The 12,361-nt window shown below is 32.3% G+C and overlaps 1 protein-coding gene across 4 annotated transcripts in view; it reads left to right on the plus strand.

Moving 5' to 3' along the window:
- LOC131851445 (uncharacterized) overlaps nucleotides 1–12,361 on the plus strand; it is a 93,629-nt gene that overhangs the window by 52,423 nt on the left and 28,845 nt on the right. For all 4 annotated transcript variants that reach the window (XM_059201947.1, XM_059201945.1, XM_059201948.1 and 1 more), the window contains exons 2-5: nucleotides 628–755; nucleotides 1,807–1,943; nucleotides 2,598–2,799; nucleotides 3,199–3,412. In XM_059201947.1, coding sequence (XP_059057930.1) covers nucleotides 736–755; nucleotides 1,807–1,943; nucleotides 2,598–2,799; nucleotides 3,199–3,412 — 573 coding nt within the window. In that variant the 5' untranslated portion in view covers nucleotides 628–735. The remainder of the gene's footprint in view (nucleotides 1–627; nucleotides 756–1,806; nucleotides 1,944–2,597; nucleotides 2,800–3,198; nucleotides 3,413–12,361) is intronic.

A 12,361-nucleotide genomic window follows, 5' to 3' on the forward strand; every position in this document is an offset into this window, starting at 1 on the left:
ATTATACTATAATTCTATATAATAAAAATTAAAATCATTAAACATCATTCCGCCGTATTATTCAAATACAAACATAGTTTAAGATGTGCAAGTATTTACGGCCTGGTTGTATTTTAGCAGAATCAATGTTGTATTGCAGTAGGTATGTAGCTGCTTAGATTGTTCATAAAGTTTACTTCTCGATTTTACTGCTTAACTCTCGGGTTTAACGATGCTACTAGATTGAGCCTTGAACTTACTACTTCCATATTTCGTGGTGAATGAAAAAAGTCACAACAAATATTTATTCACATAGGACCTTTTGGTCTCTGTTCGATGACGTTTGAATAAGCGGTAGATTGAAATAAATGTGATGACTGACTATTCAAAAGTGCTTCAACGTAAGTTTATTCGAACAAGTGATTTTCTATTCTATTCTGTTCTTAACTATCCCTACCGCCCAGTTTGGTTAGCTGATATATTTTTGCATTATCATTATATTAATACCTGAAGCAAAAACTTTGTACCATTTTTTACCAAAATTGAACCATCGGAGTAGTATAAAATTTCACACACTTATAGTTCATCTAGATTTTTCTGGCATATTGTAGTTTACCCTAGTATATTATAAGTTTCCTTTTTTATCAGGGTGGAGGGCGACGCGAGTGCGACGACGCGGGACGGTGCGCGTGCGGCCGACCCGTCCCGCCCGCGCCGCCCGCGCCCTTGCTCCACCCCCTCCGTGCCCTGGATGACATGTCGCCACCGTTACTCAGGTATCATGGATAATCACCAGTTATAGGGATTTCAGCCAGCTTCGATGGTCTAGCGGTTTAGCATACCGCTTTACTTCCGACGGTAGTTTTCGTTCGTCGTCGGTTCGATTCCTTGCACGGTGCAAACATATTAAATATTATATATATATCAGTTGACTAGTAACACAAGCTCCGCTTATCGTGGAAGTAGATGGCGCTGTGTTAATTGTCTAGGGTTATTTTTTTTATATGACGTTATCGCGTCATACCATACATAGGTTAGTCCTAAGGTGTCATTCCGCAGTCTTCTGTAATGACTTACTCTGTGCACCTGAACACAGCTGAAAACTGAGCTTACTTCTAATAACCGTGGTTTGTTTTTGCACGTCAATAACATTCATGTTTATGACTGTTTGTTTTGATCTGGATATATCCTCTTTATCATAATTTACATAAATATCGAATGGTAAGGGTATACTCTTATTCATAGTGCGTAACACATGCACTTGTTCGTTTTTACACCTTATCATCAACTTTAAAGTTATTAATGTCACGTAAAATCTAGATACGCAGTACGCATACTAAATAATGTTTTGTAGTCATTCAATGTCATTGAACTTGATTATGGAACAAATGCAATGCATTCCGATTCTTATTTCCTTTGGAAAAAGCTTTTATATTATATGTTTGTGAATGTTTATAAAAATTTTCTGCGGTTTGCAAGAATCTTGTGAATCAGTGGTGACTTCCTCGCTATTTTTAATCACGTTTTTATTATTCTCTTGTTATATAAATATAAAAGTGCCTACAGTATTTACATACGATATAAAATTTTACCTGGGATGAGATGGGTTGAAGAAATTATGCTCTTAAAATTTTAATATCTAACCCTTTAACAAAATACATCTTATTAAGTAAGTTGCTTGACGGCTGAAACAAGTGACACAAATGTATATGATTTTCTATAAAGTTCTTCCTCCTTAAAAGTATGTATCACTGTCTTAAAGCGTTCAAATATATACGCTTGATTCAAACTCCTTGACGGTCGCCGGACCAATTTATTTTGTTGCAGGTCCAACCCAATATACACCGAGGAAGAGGAGCAAGAGGTAGTCATAATCGTGGATTCGTTAGAGAGCGTGGAGGGTGAACAGGGGGAGGTGCCCTGCACACCCCGCACCCCCCGCCGAGCGCCTTCCACCTCGTCAGGTGAGAGATATAATAAAGTAACGTATGTGTATCATGTGGTTTGATACCTACAAAAGTAAAAACATTAAATATAATATAGAGGCTATATTTTAATAATGTAATTTTCCTGGACATATGTTTGTTATTAAGTCCTCTTTTGGATGAAATTTTGTGTGTATATTTTTATTAGTAATTGAATAGTTGGATGAGTCTCTGGATGAGGCGGTGCTACTCAAATATCAAGAAGTTAGTAATATAAATAAAGTCGTTTATATACATGTCTTCTCTTTTCTTTGAAATTATTCCAATGCTGTTGAGTGCAATTGGTGTTAACACCTTCACCTAACGATACGGGGCGAGTGCAGGTGGCACTCCAAACTTGCAGAAGAACTTTTGGACTGGCTGAAGGCAAACTTTTTCCTGATGGATACGACATTAGCTTGAGGGCACCGCTAGGAGTTCGGACTTTGGCTCAGGCCGTCGTAATTTCGATATCTTTTAGTGCTGGATGGGGGATAGAATGGACTGATTGCTCTCTCTACGCTCTACCCTAACAGAACATGCATTCGTTGAATTTTAGTCATGTGACACTGACCGACTGTAAGTCTTAAACGCAGTAAGATTTTCTTTTATCTTTTTTTAATGTTCTGTATTGTATTTGTGTGTTACTACCAGGTTATGGGAGCGGAGGCGGCAGCCATGGTCGTGTCTCGCCAAGTTTACCAAAGACCGAGCACTTTGCCGAGCCCACTCGGCGATTATCTGTCTCGGACAAGAACGATGGATCTCACACCGCATCAGACTCGGATGGCAGTCCAATTTGCACGCTGTCCCGAAGTCTTAAGGAAGATATTAGGTCATGTTTAGGAGGCTATCGGTGGGTAAAGCTACTTGTGTGTATAGAGGCTATTTTAATCGTGGTCATGTCTTGCCAACTTTACCAAAGACCGAACAGTTTGCCGAGACCACTCGATTATTATCTGTTTCGGACATAAACGATGGATATCACACCGTATCAGACTCGGATGGTAGTCTAATTTGCACGCTACTCCGAAGTCTTAAGGAAGATATTAGGTTAGGTGGTTATCGGTGTATATGTTTAGAGATTATTTAGTATACTTAAACCTTATTTATATAATTTGTACATTAGTAAAAAGGTTTAAAATAATAATAATATAGTTAAACCGAGATGTAAGAGGTTTTTACCTTAACCTAGTTACAAAAATACATAGAATTAACTTCTTCTTTTATGAAGTCTGTTAAAAATCGTCTTCAGATGGGAGAAAGATGTTGGAGATGTCGTGGAGGCAGCAGTTCGAGGAGCTGGTGGTATCAGCGCGGCCCGTGCGCGTCTCCACGCCGCATTGCTGGCTCTACACGAGCCGCCGCCTAGGGTCCCCAACCGGGGTCCGTCGCTCCCGTACTGCGGCCCTGGGGTCCGGCCCGGTGACGTCACCATGATGCCGAAGAACACTGAGATGTCTTTATTGGTAAGTCAATCTATCATCTTGAACTTATTTTGGTTACAAGAATTAATACGATATTTCTGATCATAACCTTTACTTCTTTTTTTTGAGATATTATTGTGATATGATAGAGGTGTAACTATATAAACTATTATGTATTACTTAAATATTATGTACAGTAAAGTTATTTTGTTGTTTAATCTTGTACTCAGATACGAAAAGGTACAAAAATATACACTTTTAGACGGTAAGAATATCTTATATATATAAATAAATGTTGTTCACTGTGACTGTAAATCAGTAAGTCAATATTGACAGTGAAGTTTCGTAATACAGTAAACTTCTCATGGTCCGTATAACAGTTTAAATGTATAAAACGTACTTGTAATGAAATACATAAATTTATTAGATAATACTCATAGTATTGCCACAATATTATTTTATAATAATAGACTGTGAAATTAAGTGTGGTATATATTACGTTCTAAGCCCTTCTATGGGCGGGCGAGTTGCATAGCTACTACCTTTAATAACTACCTCTTAATATTTTGGCCCTAAAGGCGTTATAATAATTTATCAAAACATATATTGATAAATTCGTTACAGTTGTAATTGTCTGGCCCTTCGCCCTTCAGCCTTGGATGCTAAACAATTATATGAAGTACCTATGAAAATAATTTGATGTTTAATATTCTAATATTAAATTCGTGATGGAACAGTGATTACAGGGCTCGAGAATGGCTTGAATCCCATTAATTATTTAGGTATTTAAATTGTGCACATAAAATAAGGTGTGTTAGTGTTGATGGTTTTTGCGCCTTTTTTATTTTGATTAATGACTTTAATTATATAATATAATTAATGACTTTTAATAAAGATAATATTCAATTATTCAATAAAGATATATATTTATCTGCCTAGGAACATAGACTGAAGTTTGGATTTGGAACCCAAACTTAAACTAAACAAACTAAATGTGTAATAGGTATTTTACTATTTTATAATGAGACTTTTATTGTGAAAATTATTATTGAGGAAAAATAGAAAGATAGAGGGGAGGGGAAGACGAAGATGTTATATCAAGCAAATTAAAAACAAAATTAGAGTCATGTCGAATCAACTTTTAATGAGGATGCATGGGAAGTGGCATGAGCTATAAATGAATAACTTAGTGTGATAATTTGTATTTGGTTCTGATATTTAATAATAATAACCCTGAACGATTCACACAGCGTCATCTAGTTTCAAGCTAAAATATTTGGAAATACATTCAAACTGTATATAGACAAAACCTAGAGCAACTAATTTTTTTTATTAATAAAAAAAACGAAATACAAAAATTTGCATCGTGCGAGGAATTGAACCCGCGACTATCGGAAGTAGAGCGGTATGCTTAATCGCTAGACCACCGACGCCGTTAAATTTAACATGTTAAGGTACTGTTGCTGATAAGAAAACGTTTCATACAGATGTCTATAATTACCTTAGTCATTTAAAAAAAACAAAGAAATCTACCTAAATCATCGTGATGAGATAACGACGTAGGGATATCCGAGATGCATTAACCTACAAAAAAAACTTTATATTTATTCATACACAAAGCATTACCATTTTATAGATGTTATCGTCTGTTTATTATATGAATATCTGAAAGAGGTACCTAACGGTCATTATGAACTGAAGAAATCTCCTCGGCTTATTCAAATGATGTGAACTTATTAATTTTTTGACCGACTAAAAGAAACGTATACATTTTCATATCTGTAATAATAGAATCTGTAAAAATAGATGTAGTTAGATGTACTATATAGCATAGTATAGTATAGCGTCAATGTATTTGTATTTTGTATATATTTCTTTGTAATTGGCCTGGATGTTGTCTCTACATAGAATTTATTAGGTTTGTATTTTTGTTGTTATAAAATATGTAACTCTTTTACAATGTGGGTTGAATAAGTGTTTGTATTATGAAAATACGAGTACGAGAACATTACGAAACACAATCATTAAATTGACGTCAAGTTCAGTGATTATATTGACTGCAATCCAATTATACAATTGGGATTCCTTGTGGAGTATATGTATATACATATTTGAGAAATATATTAATTTAATAAATGTCCCATTACTGTTATCTGCAGATATAAATATATATTTATTAGTTTTAAATATGACTAGCTGTACTTGTCCGCGGGAAATTTAACTTTATTTTTCTAAAATAAAAGTAGCCTAAGTTACTCGTTATTATATCAGCTACCTGCCAAAAAAGTCCCGTTATAATCGGTCTAGCCATTTCAGAGCTTCGCCGGAACAAACAGATAGACAGACAAAAAATTGCAAAAAAAAAAATATTTTGGTGTATGTACCGTATTTATATTCATATGTATGTAGTAGGGTTCGAGAATTCCCGGGAAATCCTTCTGCCGGAAATCAACGAGAAAACAGATCGAGAAATCAAGACTATATAGAAATTAAATTGAATTGCACAAAAAAAATAAATCATGTATATTGACGCGATATTTTAAGTTTTCCATTTTATAATGTGACCCAAAGAAAAAACCAAGCACATGTATTATTTATGAATGTATAAATTTGAAATTGAAATTTATAACCAAAGAGGAGATATTTAAGATCAAAGTGGCCAGTACGACAAAACGCTAATTTCATATTTAAGAACCTAATATATTTCAGTATTTAAAAAAAATGGCTTATTCATAATATGTATAATGTTTTTAAATATACCTACTCAATAAAAGTTTTATAATTAATTTTATAGTTAAATTTTATAATTAATATTTAACAAAAAATGCATTGGTTTTCGTCTCAAATGAAACCACTGAGTTTTTTGACGTTATTGGAACTTAAAAATAAACCAAATACGCAAATGTAAATTTCTCACGCGAAGACGAAATTAAGTCACGAGAAATCATGAACCCTAGTATGTAGCAAAAAATATTTATTTCACTATTATTTTATTTATATGTATATATGTATGTATAATTTATCATAATTAAGTCTGTTTTTTTTTTATAAATTTTGACAACAAACTAGATATATGTTAGTTATTATTATTTAACTGTTAGTTATTACTTATAAATATAAAAAAATTCCACGCGGACGAAGTCACGGGAACAGCTAGTAATATTAATAAGATTTAGCAGTCATTATCATTAATATTATTATATAGTATATTATAGTATAGTAGTTTATTATATGGTATACTCTTATTATTATTAAAATGGTATCCAAAACTTTACTATAGTAAATAGGTTAAAACATACGGAACTTATCATTTTGAATAAAAGTTGTACTTGACTAGTTTAGAGTTTGCTGTAATGAGTGCCTTAAACAAACACTTGTCATGTCAATCAATTGGGACTTGATAGGTCGAGGATAATGATCAATGACCCATCACAATGATTAGAAGCTTTGTTACCTCTAAAACATTTTGACATAAACACTCAATAAATTCGAAGAGATAAGAAAAACTATTAAAATGTTTTTTTTAGTTTCCTTTGACTTTTATTAGTTTTTTTTTTAAATTTATATTTCTGAAATACAAAAATGTTTAAATTTGGATTAAAATTAAAAACAGCTTTGAAATTAATTGTTTCTTTTTAACCAAAAGATAAAAAAAGGACTATTTAACTTTGAGCAGAACATATTTTTAAAATAAAGTATATGTACTGGTTAGACTTACATTGACATACTCAGTTAGGGTGAAGGGGATTTTTTTTCTTTTATTAAGACAAACAAACAGTAATACAATGTATTATGTATACACAATATGGGATTAGGTAAACCGTGAACAATTTTTAAATGTATGTATTACTATGTAATATTATGTTATCTGTGGTAGTACCAACGATAACATCGTTGGTACTGTTTAGTATCACAGTTTTGTTTAAAGAAAATTTATATAAACATACAAACTTGTTTAGAGAAGCAGTGCTGAACAAAAATTCATTATATTATATACAAAATTACAATAGATAGACTTAATGCAACTGATATATTGACAAGTACTGACTGACATTAGATATAAAGAAAGCGTAAAATTAAATAAAATAATAAAAAAAGTATCACTAGAAATATAAAGATAATTAATAGTTCATACATTAAGTTTAATGGGTGTTATACAAGTTCTGATCAACCATATTTTTAAATAATGATGGTCTAGTGCAGTGATTCCCAAAGTGGTCTATGTCGACACCCAGGGGTCTATGACAAACTGCAAGAGGTCTACGACAGCGGTCATCTTGTTGTTTTTACTTTATGTTTTTAACACTAAACTTTACTACAGTTAGAAATTTACAAAAAAATCAATACCAGGTAAGAATGGGGGGTGTACTCAAAACTGAAAAATATGGCAAGGGGTTTACGACACAAAAAAGTTTGGGAACCTCTGGTATAGTGGCAAATATATCTATATTATAGAATTTAACATTATATGCTTTAACAATCCTATTAACGGGTGAACGAGTACCAGAGTTAGTACGACATCCATTAAACAACAAAGGGAACAAAGGGATTGTTAGTAGTGGGAACTAATAACCACATTACTAGCAATGTTCTATGTCAGGCTGACCTCCAAGTGGTCCTGGAAATCATCATGATAAATTCATGGTAAATTTACAATGATAGGGTAACTGACCCGACCTCATCACCTAGCGTAAACTGTTAGAGCAGGCGGGTGCACCATTGCAATATCACACATGAAACACAGTGAGCCACAAAAATAAATACACTTCTCTTCTTGTATTAAATATTAAAATTCTATTGTGTCTGTCCGTTTGTCGGTATAGAAGCTATTCAAGTGCGTAATAAAAAGTAAATAATTAAGCCAGTATTTATCTTTGTATTAAACTTCTTGTATGTGATTTTAATATGAAGCTTGCAGTTTAATTAAGTTTTTTTATTATATTTGTAATACCAGTTTTAAATGTAAACTAGGTGAGTTTTTGTAGTTGTTGTTTTTTCGTTACTTTATTAACTGGTTGAAGTTTTTGCTGGTATGTTAGTTTGTGAGTTGGTTATGTAGGTGGCATGCATATTTTTACCACAAAGAAGTCATATCCGCGTTGTTTCTACCTGAAAACAAAAATTACAAATGGTGTATAATATATATATGCCATTTGTAAAATATTTCGTAGAAAATAGAAATCCACAATATCTCTTTGCTATGGTTGACTGGGATAAAATGCCTTTAGTTGTCAAGTTCGCTATGTGCACGTTTATTTGTGTATTTGTGCATAAATAAATAATAATTAAATTATATTAATACAAATTTTCCATCGTAAAAATTCTTTGAAAACTTTTTAATTACATATTTATATGAATAAGACAAAGACAATTATAATTTGTTTTTATTATATATGTAACCGGAGACAGATAGCTACATCTAAGTAAGTAAAGCGTAAATTGTCACTGAATTACTAGTTTTGATATTTATTTAAGATAGTGATAACAAAATGCTAGAGTAACTTTGTTTTTATTAATCTTATATACTTTATGACTAAATCGATCGCACATATACGATATCGGAATTTATATTGGATCCTGGTTAGATTCCACTGAGCCTAATTTAGGTGGAAAATTAACAAATCATTAATAAATAGAGTTTTGAACATATATCTAAGAGTATATACTATAAAACTTGATATACTTAAAAATATGAAATTTACATATACCAAGTTATATACCTATATTAAAAAAACATATATTTACACATTTTTTGTAATTATTGTAATTTAATGAGTTCCCAAATATTGATTATGGTTAATAAATGTATTAACGCCCTTAATTGCTCAACATTTACATACGAGTATTAATAAACTGGACAAAATTATGGCCGATGGTGCAAGAAAGCAAGTTCTTCACAAACTTGTCACATAATAACAAGATAGACTGTATTTTATATTTGATTTATACATACATTATTTATGTCTTAATATTTTAAATAAGTAATAAATATTTTTATTAACTGACTTATGTACTTGCTTGTCACATTTATTATGATGTGAAAATTTTTTATTTTTATGTGACTAGAATGACAAATTGACGGTCCACATGATGGAAAGTGGTGGAAATATCGTAGACCGACATTGATCATCCGTACCACCCTAGGGTGGGTGAAGGTTTTTGTTTTTTGTGTGAATGATAATGGAATGATGCATCCTCTTGCACTTACAGTTTACGCTGGACAGGCACTAGTGTAGGATGATAAAATAAAGATGAAGTCAGAATGCTAGTTAGTTCAACTTGGCAAATGGCGATTTAACACAAAGTTTTTAGGGGATGGTTGTCAACCGCGTGGATATCGACTTGACATGTTACATTGATAGCAATGGGGTTATTAGTCCACATTACTAACGATCTCCTTACCCTGTGGGCTGAAGGGGCCTCGCTGCGAACCTTGCCACGACATCAACTCTGGAAGGCAACAAACCCGGGTAACTGGATTTAATTCTTAGGGCGGGTTACTTAAATAACTAACAGAAATACAATTAAAGTAGGTTTTTTTAAACTTTTGAACTTGGGAATATATATTTTACACACACATGTCAAAAAACTGTATATTTATCTTATGCTGATAGTCTAAAATACATTTTTAAATACCTATAAAAGTATTAATTATTTGCTACCTTTGATTAATAAAAGAATGCTTGGTTTAATAGGTATTTTTATAATGGTAAAGTTCAAGAACTTATCATTCTAAATTTAAAACAATTTTTTTCTTCTTTTGGTATTAAAACTTTATGTATTTTATATAGGTTCTATTAAAAACATTTCTTGAAGTTATTATTCTAAATTTAATACAATTTTTTCTTCTTCTGATATTAAAACTGTAGGTATTTTATATAGGCACCTACTAAAAACATGTTGAACTTATCATTTTAAATTTAAAACCATTGTTTTTCTTCTGGCATTAAAAATAATTATTATTTTTAATTATACTTCTTAACATTCAAAATTTAAAACGGTTCATATAATTATTTTAAATTTAGAATGTCAAATAGAACTATTTAAAATATTCAAATATAGCGTCGAAACTGTAACTGTAGTTAGATTTTAATTATATTTTTGAATATATAGGTATATATACATATAATAATATTTTTAAAATTCTATGCGTTGAACAATAAATTACGCAATTGCAGTATTCAAATGTGCATTATATTCTGCATACAACAATGCTAAGTCGGTCATTGCTGTTCAATACGTGAGAATACTAGGTAAGAGATATTTTCGCAAGTACTTGACGCATCACTCTGTTCTGGAAACTGTGAATGGAAAATTAGCTGATGGTATTTATTGAATTATAATAGTATATAGTATATATAATAGTATTGGCATGAGAAACAAACTGGCGGGCCACACCGTGATAAGCCTCTTATCGCCTATATACTTCAAATGGTCACCAGTTAGATTCTTGCACTATACATAATTTTTATTTATTATTAGCTGTACACGTGACATCGTCCGCGTGGAATTAAAAATTCTAAAATAAAAGTACCTAAGTTCCTCATTATTACATCAGCTACCTGCCAAAAAAAGTCTCGTCAAAATTGGTCGACTCATTTCAGGGATTAGCCGGAACAAACAGACAGACAGATAGACAAAAATTGTAAAAAATGATATTTTAGTGTATGTACTGTATTTATATTCATATGCATGTAGTAAAAAACGGTTATTTCAATATTACAAACAGACACTCCAATTTTATTTATATGTATAGATTGCTTGTATGATGATGTGCTTGATCTGGGTATTTACATATATTTTTTTTTAATGAATGGTTTGTAGCTTTCGCATGCGTTTTCGGATTACGCTGGTGGGGTACCAGAGGAGGATGATAAGATGAGCATGAGGTCATGTCAGTTAGCCCATCGTGACAAATTTACCAGGAATTAATCACAATGGTTTCCAGGGGGAACCGTGTGGAGGTCGACCTGACGGATGGTATATTATTAGCAATGGGTTCATTAAAACATATTACTAACAATTACATTCCCGGAGGTTGTTTTATATTTACTCTATGACTTTACTAAAATAAAAGTATTTAAGCATTTGTTTCAATTGTCTAATTGTACTATAGGTGTACAAATTCCATTTGGTTTGAAACTGGAAGGTGTTGTCTGAATTGTCTTGGGTTATTATTATTATTCGGTAATTTCTAAAGATTATTATTACGGAGTAAACGAAATGTGTTTTATGTTCTATAAAAACATGATCTGGCTCATTAAAAAAAACTATTCCATTATATTGAATACTGAGCCTTATAGCCATCGCCTTAAGGTACAGTAATAATAAAGACTACCGCAGCCACCATAGTTAGGGATTGGGCAAAGGAAAATATGTCTAAAAGTTTTAAAAATAGAGTAGTAATTAAAAGCAATTAAGTTGGCAAGTTGATATGCAAAATACAGTGTTGCCACAATCCGCTCTTGAACTACATTCACTTGCGAAGTGGAAATATTTAGTTTTGGTGAGAGTTGAGCAACTGGTAATGTAGGGGTCTTCGAGACATTTCAATTTTAAAAACGTACCTACCATGTGACGTAGACGCGGCCTAGTTCGGTAAAGCCATAAACCAAAAATACAATAAAAAATATGTCCCTAGTAATTACATGGTACGGGGAGGCACGGAGGAGTCTTCTGGAATGATAACGCACGAGGGGTGTTCCGAGCATCACGTGGATGACGCGATGTGATATCCTTAGTACCATTTAGTTTCAAGGGTAGGGGATTAATAGTAATTGTAATCTTTCATTGCTAGCATAGATATTTAATAATACGGGTTGAAATTTGACCACGTAAATGTAAATTGTAATCTATTCTTTGCATTTAACCTTTCATCTGAGCCATTGTGCGTGTAGAGACGGGCCTACTAAAGTAGCCAGCCAAGCTTTTCCAAGAAGCGCAGAAGCCTCCTGGTGTCTTCGCAGGCTTAATTTAAATTATGAGTTTAAA

The sequence above is a fragment of the Achroia grisella genome, unplaced genomic scaffold (assembly GCF_030625045.1).
Source record: "Achroia grisella isolate CSIRO2021 unplaced genomic scaffold, CSIRO_AGI_Agris_v1 utg783, whole genome shotgun sequence".
NCBI lineage: Eukaryota > Metazoa > Arthropoda > Insecta > Lepidoptera > Pyralidae > Achroia > Achroia grisella.